Source organism: Mus caroli, unplaced genomic scaffold (genome assembly GCF_978045245.1).
Source record: "Mus caroli unplaced genomic scaffold, Mus_caroli_1 scaffold_4, whole genome shotgun sequence".
Lineage (NCBI taxonomy): Eukaryota > Metazoa > Chordata > Mammalia > Rodentia > Muridae > Mus > Mus caroli.
The window spans coordinates 8,587,293-8,603,139 of NW_028227259.1; the positions used below are offsets into that span (position 1 = coordinate 8,587,293).

The 15,847-nt window shown below is 44.0% G+C and overlaps 1 protein-coding gene across 2 annotated transcripts in view; it reads right to left on the bottom strand.

The window, feature by feature from the left end:
* The window catches only part of Gsap (gamma-secretase activating protein), a 107,811-nt gene that overhangs the window by 2,778 nt on the left and 89,186 nt on the right, over positions 1-15,847 (bottom strand). For both annotated transcript variants that reach the window (XM_085836462.1, XM_085836461.1), the window contains 7 exons: positions 13,667-13,762; positions 9,458-9,528; positions 8,924-9,018; positions 2,391-2,510; positions 1,528-1,589; positions 290-391; positions 36-135 (listed from right to left, as the gene is read on the bottom strand). In XM_085836462.1, coding sequence (XP_085692588.1) covers positions 36-135; positions 290-391; positions 1,528-1,589; positions 2,391-2,510; positions 8,924-9,018; positions 9,458-9,528; positions 13,667-13,762 — 646 coding nt within the window. The remainder of the gene's footprint in view (positions 1-35; positions 136-289; positions 392-1,527; positions 1,590-2,390; positions 2,511-8,923; positions 9,019-9,457; positions 9,529-13,666; positions 13,763-15,847) is intronic.

Consider the following 15,847-nt stretch of genomic DNA (forward strand, 5'->3'; position numbering starts at 1 on the left):
CAAGGCAAACGCCTGGACACAGAGGAATGAGTTACCTTGGCTGGAGGACTCCAGGCCCATCAGAATTTCGATGAAGTAGTTCAGAGGCAGAAATTCTACCGGAAATGATGATTTGTCAATCATGGAGTTCCGAGGCTAAAAGGGAAAACACTCCCTATATATGAATTGCTTCTCCAAGAAACGCCCAACTTTAAATAAAATAATAAAAACCACAACTGTCTACCTGGGCTTATTGACATGGCGGGTGGGCTCTGAAGAGTGCTTTCTACCTGGGCTTACTCGGACTCACCTCTTTCCTGTAGTTCTTCAGCAGCCGGGCCACATGGTTCCGTGAAATGATATTGGAACTCATGGGGTGGTCCCAAAGCCGGCAAACCTTCTGGCCAATAAGCTAAGTGAGATTGAAAGAAACACGGAGGAGAGTATAGGTCACAGTGCATCGACAGACCACATACCTACTCTTCAAACTGTGATTCCCAAGTGGCTAGCTATTGTAAAATGCAGAACATTTGTGATTCTTGACCCTTGGAGAGAGGCCATGCTCGTGAAATATGCTTCTGAAGTACTCCCTCAAGTGCTACCATGAAGAAAACAACTTTTACATCAGTGCTGCCAAATTCCTTTCTCCCTGAAATGATGTTGAACCTGAGATCCTTCAAAGCTGAAGATGAGCATACCAACCCAGAGAACACTTTGACTGGAAACTAAAGATGGTATGTGTGTTTGTGATTTCTCTTCTGTCTGGTCCAGAAACTTTAAATACCCCAACATACAGGACAAAAGAATAGTCAAATCTGTAGATCAAACTAAATGTCAACTCTTTTCCTAGAGGGGACAGCCTGGGAAAGGTGGGTGCTTTGTACTCAGGAAGCCTATGACTGAACCACTATAAGGCAAGACCACAGGTCCAAAAGGGACATCCTTTTAGGGAGGATGGCCAGGGCCAAAGGTCCCGGTGCTCACAGATGTAGTGTGCAGGGCTGGCCAGGCTCTTGGGTCAGGAAGTTTGCAAAGTCCGAGGTTTGGAAGAACTTGCTGTGGAATTTCATGTTTTCATGACGTTTCCAACTCCAAGAGCTAATATTCCCACAAAAGAGCAAGGAGTGGCTTGTAACCTTTTCTCTCATGGTTTTCGTTCTTCTTTTGACCTGGAAATGTTTTCCTATGCTCAGCTATGCAATAAGAAGAGGAAATACAGTTCTAGAACCTTCTGGCCTCACTTGTATCTAAATCCCTTATCAGTTTAAATGCCAGAGGCACACGTTTCCCTTTTCCCTCCAACTCAGACTCTGATGTAAACAGGAGTGTGCTTTCCTAGGGGATGAAATGCATAAACTATCAGCATACACTGTGCTAGAGCTCAGCGCCAGAGAGGACACGGGGTAGGCCCTGTGAGGGACAGCCAACAGAAGGCTGGAGATGGATGGGAAGTGAACTGACTTCAGCCAAAGCAAGGAAACGCTTCTCACAGGCGATAAATGAAGGAGAGTGGACCAGGGCTTAAGAGGAAATGAATTTCAGGGTTACCGGAGGGAGCCGGACAATGATGCTGAATTTCAGTTGTTCATTTTTCTCTGAATTGTCCAGATCTACAAAAAAAAAAAAAAAAAAAAAAAGTTGGAGACTAACAGATAAGACAGATATATCCACTTAAATACCACAGCCAGATTAAATCCTGAGTGTTTCCTTCTGAGGCATTCCAACCCTGCATCTGCAGGCTAGCGATGCTTTGAAAGCTTTAGTTGGTGACATGGAATCAAGGGGCCTTTTATTTTGTAACAAGCTGCTGGTCACAAAGCAATTTTATCCACCAACTTAAAGCATAAAGACCTCTGAAGAAGGACTGCTGCTATGTCAGGTAACATTAACAGAAGGCGCACATGAATGACTTACACGAGAAAGATTATGGCCTTAACAGTCATGTTCACATGTACACTGTTATCTGTCAGTTTTACTTGCATTTCCAGTTGAACTTTGAGATGACAAAATTAACTGGCTGAAAGTAAGCCAATCGTAATACTTGCTTAAAAAACAAATTCACGGACACAGACTCTCAGCCTCTTCTTACCCTCGAATACAGAAATCAAATCTAACATCAGTGTCTAGACTCAGATGTTCTTTAGGGACTCCTGAAGGGCTAAAGTACTTTCAACTGGCCTGAAGGGACGGTTCCAGGGCATGGGCTGTACTAAGAATTTGTAAGGTTCAGTACAGGGTAAAATAAAGTGATATATGTTCAAATAATAAGAGCTTCAATATGTACTGCAGGGCATTCGACTGAGCATTGGAGCTTTCTGAAGGTAGCTGGGCCTGTGTGTCACATACCCAGAAGCCAGTCCTGAGGGTGGCCAGGCTGAGACTCACCCTCTGCTTAACTCAGATTCGCTTACCTTTCATAAGCCTCGTGACTGCGGTCTCAGTAAGCAGCAGCACTCCGTTATCAATGTAGTGCAGAAGGCTGTACAAAGGGAGGCAGTGGACCCCAAGGATCGTGTGCAGAGAGTGGAAACCTAGGTGAGTGGAACAGAAGCAGACATGATGAGCCGAGCCAGCATCTCCAGGTGCCAGAGAGGATGGATTGATGCTATCAGTAAAGCGATGAGCTTGCTTAGGGCCTGGGTCAGCCAATCCTTTTATGACAAGAAGTTCCTGGTTAATATTATCTCTCTGTCCTTGATAACTGATCTTCAAACTCCACACGCCCAAGCTAAAAGGCTGTTGGGATGGAGACAATTTTGCTGAAAGGTAAAAGGAAGCTAGGGCCAGATGACAAGTTATATCTCTATCTCTGGTCCTCTCACAAAGACTTTTGCAGTCTACTTGGACTAAACTATAGAAAAGAAATGTAGATGATATGACCCAATCAGAAGCCTGTAAAAATTCAGTAGAGATGATTCTCTCTCTCTCTCTCTCTCTCTCTCTCTCTCTCTCTCTCTCTCTCTCTCTCTCCTCTCTCCTCTCTCCTCTCTCCTCTCTCCTCTCTCCTCTCTCTCTTTCTCCCTCTCTCTCTCTCTCTCTCTCTCTCTCTCTCTCTCTCTCTCTCTCTCTCTCTCTCTCTCTCAAGTCTAATGAGTAGGGCTACAAACCCAGAGCTCTATGCATAGTATCAGTGACAAGAAACAAAAGAAAGACATATGGAAGGAGATACCAGACCAGATGAGAACAAGAAAACCCATTCTTGGAGTGTCAGCCTCTTGAGCATCTTTGGAAAGATCTATACTTAGTGTGCAGAAACGCCAGAGGCAGAAGAGCAGATCCAGGCCAGGATCCTGCTGCTGTTTAAGCAGCTCTAAGTAACTGCCTCTCTGAACTTCCTTCCTTACCGCCTAACGTGGAGTGCTGATACCTTTCCTTCTAGGCTATTACAAGGAATCGAGCAGTTACAGAGCCCAGCATATGGTACAGTGTGACTAACACTGGGCACGCACTAAGTGAGCACTGGTTTACCTGCTCCATACCCAAGACTATCAGATGCAACTACTAGATTCCCATAGATTCAGATAGGGAAACTGAGATTCCCAGGAGCTGAGAAAACTTCCCTGTATCCTATAAATAGTAAGCAAAAGGTTAAAGTAGCCTGACCATAGCCTGGGGGTTGTAGCCTTAGTTCAATATCTTAGAGCAATATCTAATAGCTGGGTTAATGTAACAATAGCTGGGTTAATATGAACAGAGACCTAAGGAGAGAGAGCATGCATGGGTATATTCAGAAACATGAAGTGATCATTTGAGTTGAAATTTGATGACTAACAGGTAAGTTTGGGCAACATTTACTTAACACATTCTCCTACATGAGGCTGGGGTGGGCAGTAGGACAGTGGACAAAATACTGACCATTACCACTCCTGTTCACCTTGCCATGTAGTAGAGGTGCCAATTGATTCATCATAAACATAAACATATATTTACATGTGACCAGTTCTGTGCTATATGTACATATAACATGGACCCGATGCTGAATGCTACTAAAGAATTTATCCAGGAAACTTCAATGAAGCACTGAAAGTTTTTGAGCATCATAAAAGAAGAACAAATTTTACTTTTGGAATATACAATGCCAACAGACAAAGAATGGATTAGACCCATAAGAACTGTGGTCTGGACATGCATAAGAGGGACTGGGGGCACCAAGTGGGTAAGAAGAGAGAGGGACATGTTCTAGTTAGGGTTTCTTATTTATCTGACAAAATAAAACCACAGCTAAAGCAATGTGGGGAGGAAAGTGTCTATTCTCCTAACAGTTCCATGTCACTGTTTAACATCAAAGGAACAGGGACAGGAACCCAAACAGGGCAGGAATCTAGAGTCAGGAGCTGATGCGGAGGCTATGGAGGGTGCTGCTTACTGGCTTGATCCTCATTTGTTGCTCAACTTGCTTTTTTTTTTTTTTTTTTTTTTTTTTTTAGCTTGCTTTTTTATAGAACCCAGGACCACCAGCCCAGGGATGGCACCACCCAAAATAGGCTGGACCCACACACACCTTTATCACTAACTTAAAAAAAAATGCCCCATTCTAAGGAGGAATGAAATATCCACACTTGGTCTTCCTTCTTCTTGAGTTTCATGTGTCTTGCAAATTGTATCTCGGGTATTCTGAGTTTCTGGGCTAATATCCACTTATCAGTGAGTGCATATCATGTGTGTTCTTCTGTGATTGGGTTACCTCACTCAGGATGATGTCCTCCAGATCCATCCATTTGCCTAAGAATTTCATAAATTCATTCTTTTTAATAGCTGAGTAGTACTCCATTGTGTAAATGTACCACATTTTCTTATCCATTCCTCTGTTGAGGGACACTGGGTTCTTTCCAGCTTCTGGCTATTATAAATAAGGCTGCTATGAACATAGTAGAGCATGGGTTCTTATTACCAGTTGGAACATCTTCTGGGTATATGCCCAGGAGAGGTATTGCTGGATCTTCCGGTGGTACTATGTCCAATTTTCTGAGGAACCACCAGACTGATTTCTAGAGTGGTTGTACCAGCTTGCAATCCCAAGAGCAATGGAGGACTGTTCCTCTTTCTCCACATCCTCGCCAGCATCTGCTGTCACCTGAATTTTTGATCTTAGCCATTCTGACTGGTGTGAGGTAGAATGTCAGGGCTGTTTTGATTTACATTTCCCTGATGATTAAGGATGTTGAACATTTTTTCAGGTGCTTCTCAGCCATTCAGTATTCCTTAGTTGAGAATTCTTTGTTTAGCTCTGTGCTCCAGTTTTTTTCATGGGGTTATTTGATTTTCTGGAGTCTATCTTCTTGAATTCTTTGTATATATTGGATATTAGTCCCATATCTGATTTAGGATTGGCAAAGATCCTTTTCCAATCTGTTGGTGGCCTTTTTGTCTTATTGACAGTTTCTTTTGCCTTACAGTAGCTTTGCAATTTTATGAGGTCCCATTTGTCAATTCTTGATCTTATAGCACAAGCCATTGCTATTCTGTTCAGGAATTTTCCCCCTGTGCCCATATCTTCAAGGCTTTCCCCACTTTCTCCTCTATAAGTTTCAGTGTCTCTGGTTTTATGTGGAATTCCTTGATCCACTTAGACTTGAGCTTTGTACAGGGAGATAAGAATGGATCAATTCTTATTCTTCTGCATGATAACCGCCAGTTAAGCCAGCACCATTTGTTGAAAATGCTGTCTTTTTTCCATTGGATGGTAGAGACAAAGTTTGGAGCTGAGATGGAAGGAAGGACCATCCAGAGACTGCCCCACCCATATGGGGATCCAACCATAATCAGCCACCAAACGCAGACACTATTGCATATGCCAGCAAAATTTTGCTGACATGACCCTGATATAGCTGTCTCTTGTGAGGCTATGCCAGTGCCTGGCAAATACAGAAGTGGATGCTCACAGTCATCTATTGGATGGAACACAGGGCCCCCAATGGAGGAGCTAGAGAAGGTACCCAAGGACCTGAAGGGGTCTGTAACCCTATAGGAGGAACAGCAATATGAACTAACCAGTACCCCCAGAGCTCATGTCTCTAGCTGCATATGTAGCAGAAGATGGCCTAGTTGGCCATCATTGGGAGGAAAGGCCCCTTGGCATTGCAAACTTTATATGCCCCAGTACAGGGAAACGCCAGGGCCAGGAAGCCGGAGTGGGTGGGTTGGGGAACAGAGTAAGGGGAAGGTATAGAGGACTTTCAGGATAGCATTTGAAATGTAAATGAAAATATCTAATAAAAAATTGTTTAAAAAAATACCCTACAGGCTTGCCCATGCCCCAGTCTAAGGGAAGCAATTTTTTAGTTGAGGTTCCCTCCTCTCAGATGACTCTAGCTTATGTCAAGTTGACATAAAACTAGCCAGGACAGGAAAAGTCTCATGATAACATGTACATGCTCAACAACTGACTGGATGCAGGAATGACAGAGAATCACAGCCTGTCCTCAGGGATGTACACGGTCAAACAAATTATGCTCAGTGAACTGGAGTTTGAGTTCTGAGAAGTCACGGCACTTTCTCTCTGAATATATGAGTCATGAGCACTGGGTCACTCATAATTCCTGGCAACACCAAGGATCACATGACGTGCAGATGTTGTCCTCAAGCTGATGTAAATGGCTAAAAACAGATTGAGTTCACTGGGTTCCCCAATTCACAACAAATTATAGTATTACTACCTAATCAACACTGTTTCACATGGACTCGGAAATTCTTTCCCAGACTAATAAAGTCAAAACTTATTCCTGAAAAAGCATTTATACTAGATCACGAGTCTTATTCCCAGATTCAAAATTCCTTCTCCAGTGTCATGTACATGGTGACACCCCAACAATCCTTCATGTGCTTCATTAGGACAGTATCAAGGGCAGTAGCCTATTTACAGCCTCATCTCTGTGTGTCAGCTCTGAGCAGAGTGGGTGGCTAAAACTAACCATTGGTTTCATCACAGTAATTGTCGTCCTCCAGAGATATTGCCCTTGCTGCAGCCAGGGAGAGAGAGATGATGGCAAACAAGCAAGCAAACGAAACCAAACAAACATAAAAACAATCATACAAACAAACATACAAACAAACAAACGACTCTGCTTGCCACTTCCTCACTCCCTTTTTTTACTTACATGTCTGACTTATGAAACTCAAATTTTGCTAGTCCCATAGATCTGAAAAGCAATCTCCCTTATAAATGCTTATATGAACCCCTTGTAAACACACACACACACACACACACACACACACACACCAGTGGTGCCGCTTCGCTCTCTCTTCTCTTGTCACATGAAGAATTATAAGCACTTAATAGAAAAGGAAAAGCCAGGTATAGCGTGGAAATACCCACGTGTAATTCCAGAACTTGGATAATCAGAAGTTCAAGGCCACTGTTGGCTACGAAAGTTTGATGCCATCCTGAGCTACCTGAACTACCTGTGCTACTTGAGCCTCCACAGGGCAGGGGGATGGGGTTCAGGGGATTGGGGTACAGGGGATTGGGGTGCAGGGGATTGGGGGTGAAGGAAAGCAAGAAAGGTAGCAGAGTTTAAAATGAGTTACAGAATAAAGGAGCGAATGCATATAAAGCAGAAAACTGATGAGAGGTTGCAAATCCAGGCCATAAAAATAATAAAACAAGTCAACAGCAAGACACCATCCAATCTTATTAAACCTGCAGACACAGAGCTCTAGTCCCTGAAAAAGACATTTGACTAATTTAGAGTTACATGGAAAGACAGAGTCAACATCACTAACCAGCAAAACGCAAATCAAAACTATGGTGAACTGTTTCCTTCCTTCCGCCTCTCAGGTACCAAACCAGAGGTAAGTGCTGGAGAGAAGGGAGAAACAGAAGCCCTTGTGCACTGTGGATGGTCAGTTGCCTGTCAGTGAAATGGTCCCACCACTGGGGGACAGCACAAGCCACCTCACAGAAGCCAAACAGGATCAGCAAAGCGACCCCACAATCATTCTGCGCGTCCAAAAGAATGAGCGTCGAGATATTAAAGGGACTTGTACACTAATGCTCATTAGACTATAATTCGTCATAGCTAAGATATATAAACACCCACTGATAAACAGGTAAATAAAATGAAAATACACAAACAGTGTAATGTTACTCCACTTTAAAATGGTGTCTTGTCATGCAGGACAAATGAGTGGGCCTAGAGGCATTATGGCGGTTAAAATAAGTGACCTTACAGCTCAGGGATTAGAGCACTGGTCTTGTAAAAATAAGCCAGTAGTCATGGAAGAGACAAATGGTCTAAAATGGTCAGACTCAGAGAAACAATAGAAATGTGGGGGCCAAGGACCAAGAAGATGGGAAGGGGCAGCTGCTGAACATGGGCTATAAGGAGAGGCAATTCGGAAGATGAGAGCCTGCCTATAGGTAATACTGTATTGACATTGAAGTGTTAAAAGGGTTGATCTCATGTTATAGATTCTTCCTATTACAATAAAAAAAAAACAACAACATAGTGCCAAGTCTATCAGCGTATGCCATTCCCACTGGTGTTTGTAACTGTTTTCATTTCTTGTACGTTACCTGGCATGAAATGGTTACTCCACACACTCATGGACTGATCTAACAAGTGACTGCTTACATGAGTAGCTGTGCACACGTGGTAAGGATGCTGTGAAGCCCTAATACTTGACTCCAGCCCCCTTCCCCCTTGGTGTTTGCCTTCAAGCCTCTCCAGACAATAAAGTATGAAACTACCAGAGAAAGTTCCCGGGAGCAACACCATTGATGCAAGTTCAGCTAGGCATGCGCATGAGAACTGGCTGCAACCGCTTCCTGGAGCTGGCAACAGGAGTTTAGTAGTCAGGGGAGGCCTGGTCAATAGAGGCCAACTTCAAGACCAACCCGCTGCTGACACACGGGAGCCATCCTGAAGTTCAGAGCTACTGTCTGTGCAGAGGCCATGTGAAAAGCAAACTTATTACAGCAAATGACAAGAGACCCTAGACTCACCAGGAGGCAGAGGCAAACACAAACTGCTAGCAGCATCCAAAATCCTGGTCATGAGATGAAAGACTTCAAAATCGGCAGCACTGCAATGGCTATTGCTGAGTTAAAAACAACAAAGTAGTATGTTAGCCAAACACCCTATTGGTCCTGAGTAGTGGCTCTAAGTACCACATATAGAGATCCCTGTGAAGTGCTATACCCTGGGGAAAGACTCACAAATGAGAGACCAGCCAACAGCCAAAAGCATAGAATCTCACACCATACTCAGTAGTCTTATAAGTTATAAATAATATTCATTGAAATTTCTGTCCTTGGAAATAGTGGGCTTGTGTGTCTCTCCCTCCTCCTCAACCATGTGCCACAGAGGACAGCTGAAGTGACCTTGAATTCTGAGTATAAGACTAAGGCAGAAGGTTCTGGGATGGTGGGAACTTCAGTGGACCAAGGTTTCAAAAGGGCTCTGGTAGAACAGGTGCTCATCAGAGTTCCTAGCTCTCTGCACACTGTGATCACGGAGACCGAAAAATACTTGCGTACAGGTGGAGAACCAACGGATGCATACTGTGTCTCCTCCAACTGGTTTCCAGCAAGCACCAAATGAGATCCAGCTAGAGGGAAAGAGGATCCATGAACTACAGCCCCCACCCTTCCCCTTAAGGCCCTCCCAGCTGTTCCCTGAAGCTCTGGCCTACACATCCATGAGAGTTGGCATTCAGGCTGTGGCCAGGCCCACTATACAACTAGCCTTTCTGAAAATAGTTCCAAGGCACTGAAATCCAAAATGGAAAGACTGGAAATGTGCCCCCACTATAACAGAGTACCCTCTGTGCACGCTGGCAAGGACCCACTGAGCAGCTAACTGGTTCCACCACTCATAATGACAGACTCTCACCCATCAGTGAAGGTCAAATGTCAGGGCATAGCTGCCAGCCTGCCACACTGCCAGGGCTGGGACCGGCAAGGGTGAAGCAAGGTGGCAGAGCAGCCTGGAGTCACATACAGGAGCAATGGGAAAGGATGGCTTTTGGGGCCAGGCTCTGTGGAGCTGTGCCGCCCTACCAAGTTATCTCCTCTCCAAATCTCCATGTCTTCCTGTGAGATGGAGGCAAGTTCATTCACAGGGCTGCTGTAAAAAGTCACTTACTGGAACCAGTGCTCAACAAACCACACTATACTCTCCCAAATCAGACTTCGTCTGGGCCTCAGGACTTTATCTAGAAACCTATTCTAATTTTACAAGTTTGTTAGCAGTAGGGAAGTCTCCACAAGGCTGTCCACCATGGGCCAGTGCACCCACCAGCATGTAGGTTAAGAGCAGGAAGCAAGGCAGGAAGAAGTCCCATAAACAGCCAAACACTGTCCTCGTGATGCAAGATTCTCTGACAGAAAGCAAGCTACCTGTGGAAAATATCAAGCTCTATGGCAACATATTTCCACACAGACTGCCTAGCCACACTCTTTGGGAGGCACAAGAGGCATGACTGGTTGCAACTTGGCAAGTTGGGAAACAACACAGGCATCATCTGTAGAGTTCTCGGCTCTAGGAGTCAGCACAAAGTCCTGTGCAAGCCTGCGTGTGATTGGTAGAGTGAGGAAGAAGGCTGGGATGGAAACCCTCAGCACTTAGAAGGTGGAACTTAAAATCAGCAGACAGAGGCTCTGTAAGATGTGGGGTCAGCTCATCAGTCGTTCAGACACACCACTGAGAGCTGCGTGCTCAGAAAGCCATTGCCAAGCAGTCACCATGCCACTAAATGAACAAACAGGCCACAGATGTTTCCCATGGCATTTACCACCAGAAAAAGGGAAAAGGTAGAGAGGCTCACAACAGGTAGAGAGGGGTTTGGCTATCTAAACTTAGTCAGTATAAACTGCTCCTTGCTAAGAAATGCAAACAACAAAGACTGAGACTCATGAAAAGAAACACAGCTTTCAAATTCTTCTGAGAAGAAAAAAAAAAAAAAGGCATGAAGAGGTGGGCACTAACATCACCTTTGTTGGTGATGGCTTCCAAAGGAAGCCGCCTCAGTTTGACAGGTTCTTTAAGCCAATGGACTTTGGTTTCAAGGCCTTCGTGTCACATCCTGAGCTGAAGCCACCTGTTGCTTGCCTACACCTGGTGTGAAAAAAATGCCCCAGTCCCACTATACACAGACTGAGTATGATCACCACAGACACGGCTACTGAGGTAAACATGAGCAAGCCAGGCCTTGTGACCTAAGGAAGCAAGGGTATGTGGAGAAGGAGGTATGCCCTGGTCACCAGCAATTCTAAAAATGATAGATGCATGAATAAGGTCTTGCTGGCTAGAGATGATTTCATGCAAGTAACTCCTGATCATTACTGAAGACTACAGACCTCAGGAATCCCACCATTGCTGTGAAATCTCAGAATACTGCCAAGCAGCCTTGCGTGTCTGCACTCATACAGACCCGCTTACCAGATTGCTTTAAAAAATGGCCTTGTTTAAAAAAAAATAAGGTTGACCAAAAAAAGATAGAAAAAAGACATATTTTTGAAGAAAGAGACAATGACTGAGAACATTTCTCTCGATATGCAATGGTCAGTACCATGTTCTGAGAGCACACCTCACCTCACTACAGCTCTATTGAGAAGAAGAGAGAGGAGCTCTGATGCCCTTATCATGAATATCATTCTATGACAATGCCTGATCTTTCCTAGTACACTAAAATTATAAAAGCATTGTGGCTGGAGAGATGGCTCAGCAATTAAGAGCACTGACTGCTCTTCCAGAGGACCCTGGTTCAGTGTCTGGCACCCTCTTCTGGACTCTGTGGGTACCAGGCATACATGCCTACAAAATACCTGTGTGCAAAATTAATTAATCAATTACAAAATTAATTAATCAAGCCTTTCGATAGATTTTCAAATATGAAAGCAGTCACTAATGACTAGAGTAAAAGTAGAACTTTAAAATAAATTGAAGAGAATCACTTGCTCTTAGCTAAGAAATGAAATCTTCCAAAGGTTATTGCAAAGCACACACACAGCATGCAAAGGTACACACACACACACACACACACACACACACACACACATACACATACATACACACACACATACACACACACACAGCATGCAAAGGTACACACACACATACACACACACACAGCATGCAAAGGTACACACACACACATACACACACACACAGCATGCAAAGGTATACACACACACAGCATGCAAAGGTATACACACACACACACATACACACACACACATACACACACACACATACACACACATACACACACACATACACAGCATGCAAAGGTACACACACACAGCATGCAAAGGTACACACACATACACACACACACATACACACACACACAGCATGCAAAGGTATACACACACACACACAGCATGCAAAGGTATACACACACACACAGCATGCAAAGGTACACACACACACACACATACACACACATACACACACATACACACACACATACACACACACACAGCATGCAAAGGTATACATACACACATACACACACACACACATACACACACACACAGCATGCAAAGGTATACACACACACACAGCATGCAAAGATACACACACACACACATACACACACATACACACACATACACACACACACATACACACACACACAGCATGCAAAGGTATACACACACACAGCATGCAAAGGTATACATACACACATACACACACACACACATACACACACACATACACACACACATACACACACACAGCATGCAAAGGTATACACACACACAGCATGAAAAGGTACACACACACACACATACACACACACACATACACACACACACACAGCATGTAAAGGTATACACACACACAGCATGCAAAGGTATACATACACACATACACACACACACATACACACACACACAGCATGCAAAGGTATACACACACACACACAGAGCATGCAAAGGTACACACACACATACACACACATACACACACATACACACACACATACACACACACACAGCATGCAAAGGTATACACACACACAGCATGCAAAGGTACACACACACACATACACACGCATACACACACACATACACACACACACATACACACACACACAGCATGCAAAGGTATACATACACACATACACACACACACACACATACACACACACACACACAGCATGCAAAGGTATACACACACACACACACAGCATGCAAAGGTATACATACACACACACAGCATGCAAAGGTACACACACACACATACACACACACATACACACACACATACACACACATACACACACACAGCATGCAAAGGAACACACACACAGCATGCAAAGGTACACATACACACATACATATTACACACACATATTACACACACACAGTCACATACTGATTCATTTGCATACCACTCTTAAACTTAGAGAAATGATGGAGCATTCTATCTCTTTGCTCTTTGTAGCTGAATCTTTTGACTTGTTAGCTGCATTAATGAGATCTATGTTCAGTGAGCAATCCCGTCTCAAAAAAAAAAAAAAAAAAAAAGCTAACATAGAAAGTGAACAAGGAAGACATTACAGTCCACCTCCCGCCTACACACGCCCATGGGCACTTCACCTGGACATGCACACATGCACTACATACATCACACATACATATTACACAACCTCCACCAATGGGCTCACTGATGACACCTTGAGAATTATACATGGAGCTAAGGGTGCGGCTGAAATTAGAAGAAAAACTAAAACCAACCAGTTTTGAGATGTAGTCCAGAACCATCTGTCCAACCTGCTTCTTTTCCAAGCCCTGCAGGTGTCTCAGTAGGTGGTCTCTTAGCTCAGACACCATCTGAAAACAGAACAGGCACAGGTAAGTCACAACAGGCCTCTTCACACCTGTAACTGATTTTAATCAGCGCTATTACTCATATTAATACCAACATGAAAAACCCACAAGCTTAGAAAAGAAACCACCCCTGCTTTCCCAAAGGCACACGACTCTCAACTGCCCTCTGCTGGCATAAATCAATGGCTTCAACATTTCTCACTGGAGGAACTTATAATATATATATATATATTCTTCATTTACACTTCAAATGCTATCCTGAAAGTCCCCTATACCCTCCCCCTGCCCTGCTTCCCTACCCACCCACTCTCACTTCTTGGCCCTGGGGTTCCCCTATACTGGGGAATATAAAGTTTGAAAGACCAAGAGGCCTCTCTTCCCAATGAGGGCCGAATAGGCCATCTTCTGCTACATATGCAGCTAGAGATACGAGCTCTGGGGGTACTGGTTAGTTCACATTGCTGTTCCACCTATAGGGCTGCAGACCCCTTCAGCTCCTTGAGTACTTTCTCTAGCTCCTCCATGGGGGGGGCGGGGGCTGTGTTCCATCCAATAGCTGACTGTGAGCATCCACTTCTGTATTTGCCAGGCACTGGCATAGCCTCACAAAAGACAGCTCTATCAGGGTCGTGTCATCAAAATCTTGCTGGCATATGCAATACTGTCTATGTTTGGTGGCTGATTATGGGATGGATCGCCGGGTGGGGTAGTCTTTGGATGGTCCATTCTTTTGTCTTAGCTCCAAACTTTGTCTCTGTAACTCCTTCCATGGATATTTTGTTCCCTATTCTAAGGAGGAATGAAGTATCCACACACTGGTCTTCCTTCTTCTTGATTTTCTTGTGTTTTGCAAATTGTATCTTGGATATTCTAAGTTTCTGGGCTAATATCCACTTATCAGTAAGTGCATATCAAGTGACTTCTTTTGTGATTGGGTTACCTCACTAGTCTCTGAAGAAAGAAATTGAAGAAGATCTCAGATGATGGAAAGATCTCCAATGCTCATGTATTGGCAGGATTAATATAGTCAAAATGTCTATCCTGCCTAAAGCAATCTGCAGATTCAATGCAATCCCCATCAAAATTCCAACTCAATTCTTCACTGAGTTAGAAAGGGCAATATACAAATTCATCTGGAATAACAAAAAACCTAGGATAGTGTCTTAGTCAGGGTTTCTATTCCTACACAAACATCATGACCAAGAAGCAAGTTGGGGAGGAAAGGTTTTATTCGACTTACACTTCCATACTGCTGTTCATCACCAAAGGAAGTCAGGACGGGAACTCAAGCAAGTCAGGAAGCAGGAGCTGATGCAGAGGCCATGGAGGGATGTTCTTTACTGGCTTGCTTGCTTCCCCTGGCTTGCTCAGCCTGCTCTCTTATAGAACCCAAACTACCAGCCCAGAGATGGTCCCACCCACAAGGAGCCCTTGATCACTAATTGAGAAAATGCCTTACAGTTGGATCTCATGGAGGCATTTCCCCAACTTGAAGCTCCTTTCTCTATGATAACTCCAGCTGTGTCAAGTTGACACAAAATTAGCCAGTGCAGATAGCAATAACTCTTCTCAACAATAAAAGAACCTCTGGTGGAATCCCCATGCCTGACCTCAAGCTGTACTACAGAGCAATTGTGATAAAAACTGCATGGTACTGGTAGAGCAACAGACAGGTAGATCAATGGAATAGAATTGAAGACCCAGAAATGAACCCACACACCTATGGTCACTTGATCTTTGACAAGGGAGCTAAAACCTCCAGTGGAAAAAAACCAGCATTTTCAACAAATGGTGCTGGCTCAACTGGGGGCTATCATGTAGAAGAATTCGAATTGATCCATTCCTATCTCCTTGTACAAAGCTCAAGTCTAAGTGGATCAAAGAACTCCACATAAAATCAGAGACAGTGAAACTTATAGAGGAGAAAGTGAGGAAAAGCCTCGAAGATATGGGCACAGGGGAAAAAATTCCTGAACAGAACAGCATTGGCTTGTGCTGTAAGATCAAGAATCAACAAATTGCCGGGCGTGGTGGCGCACGCCTTTAATCTCAGCACTTGGGAGGCAGAGGCAGACGATTTTCTGAGTT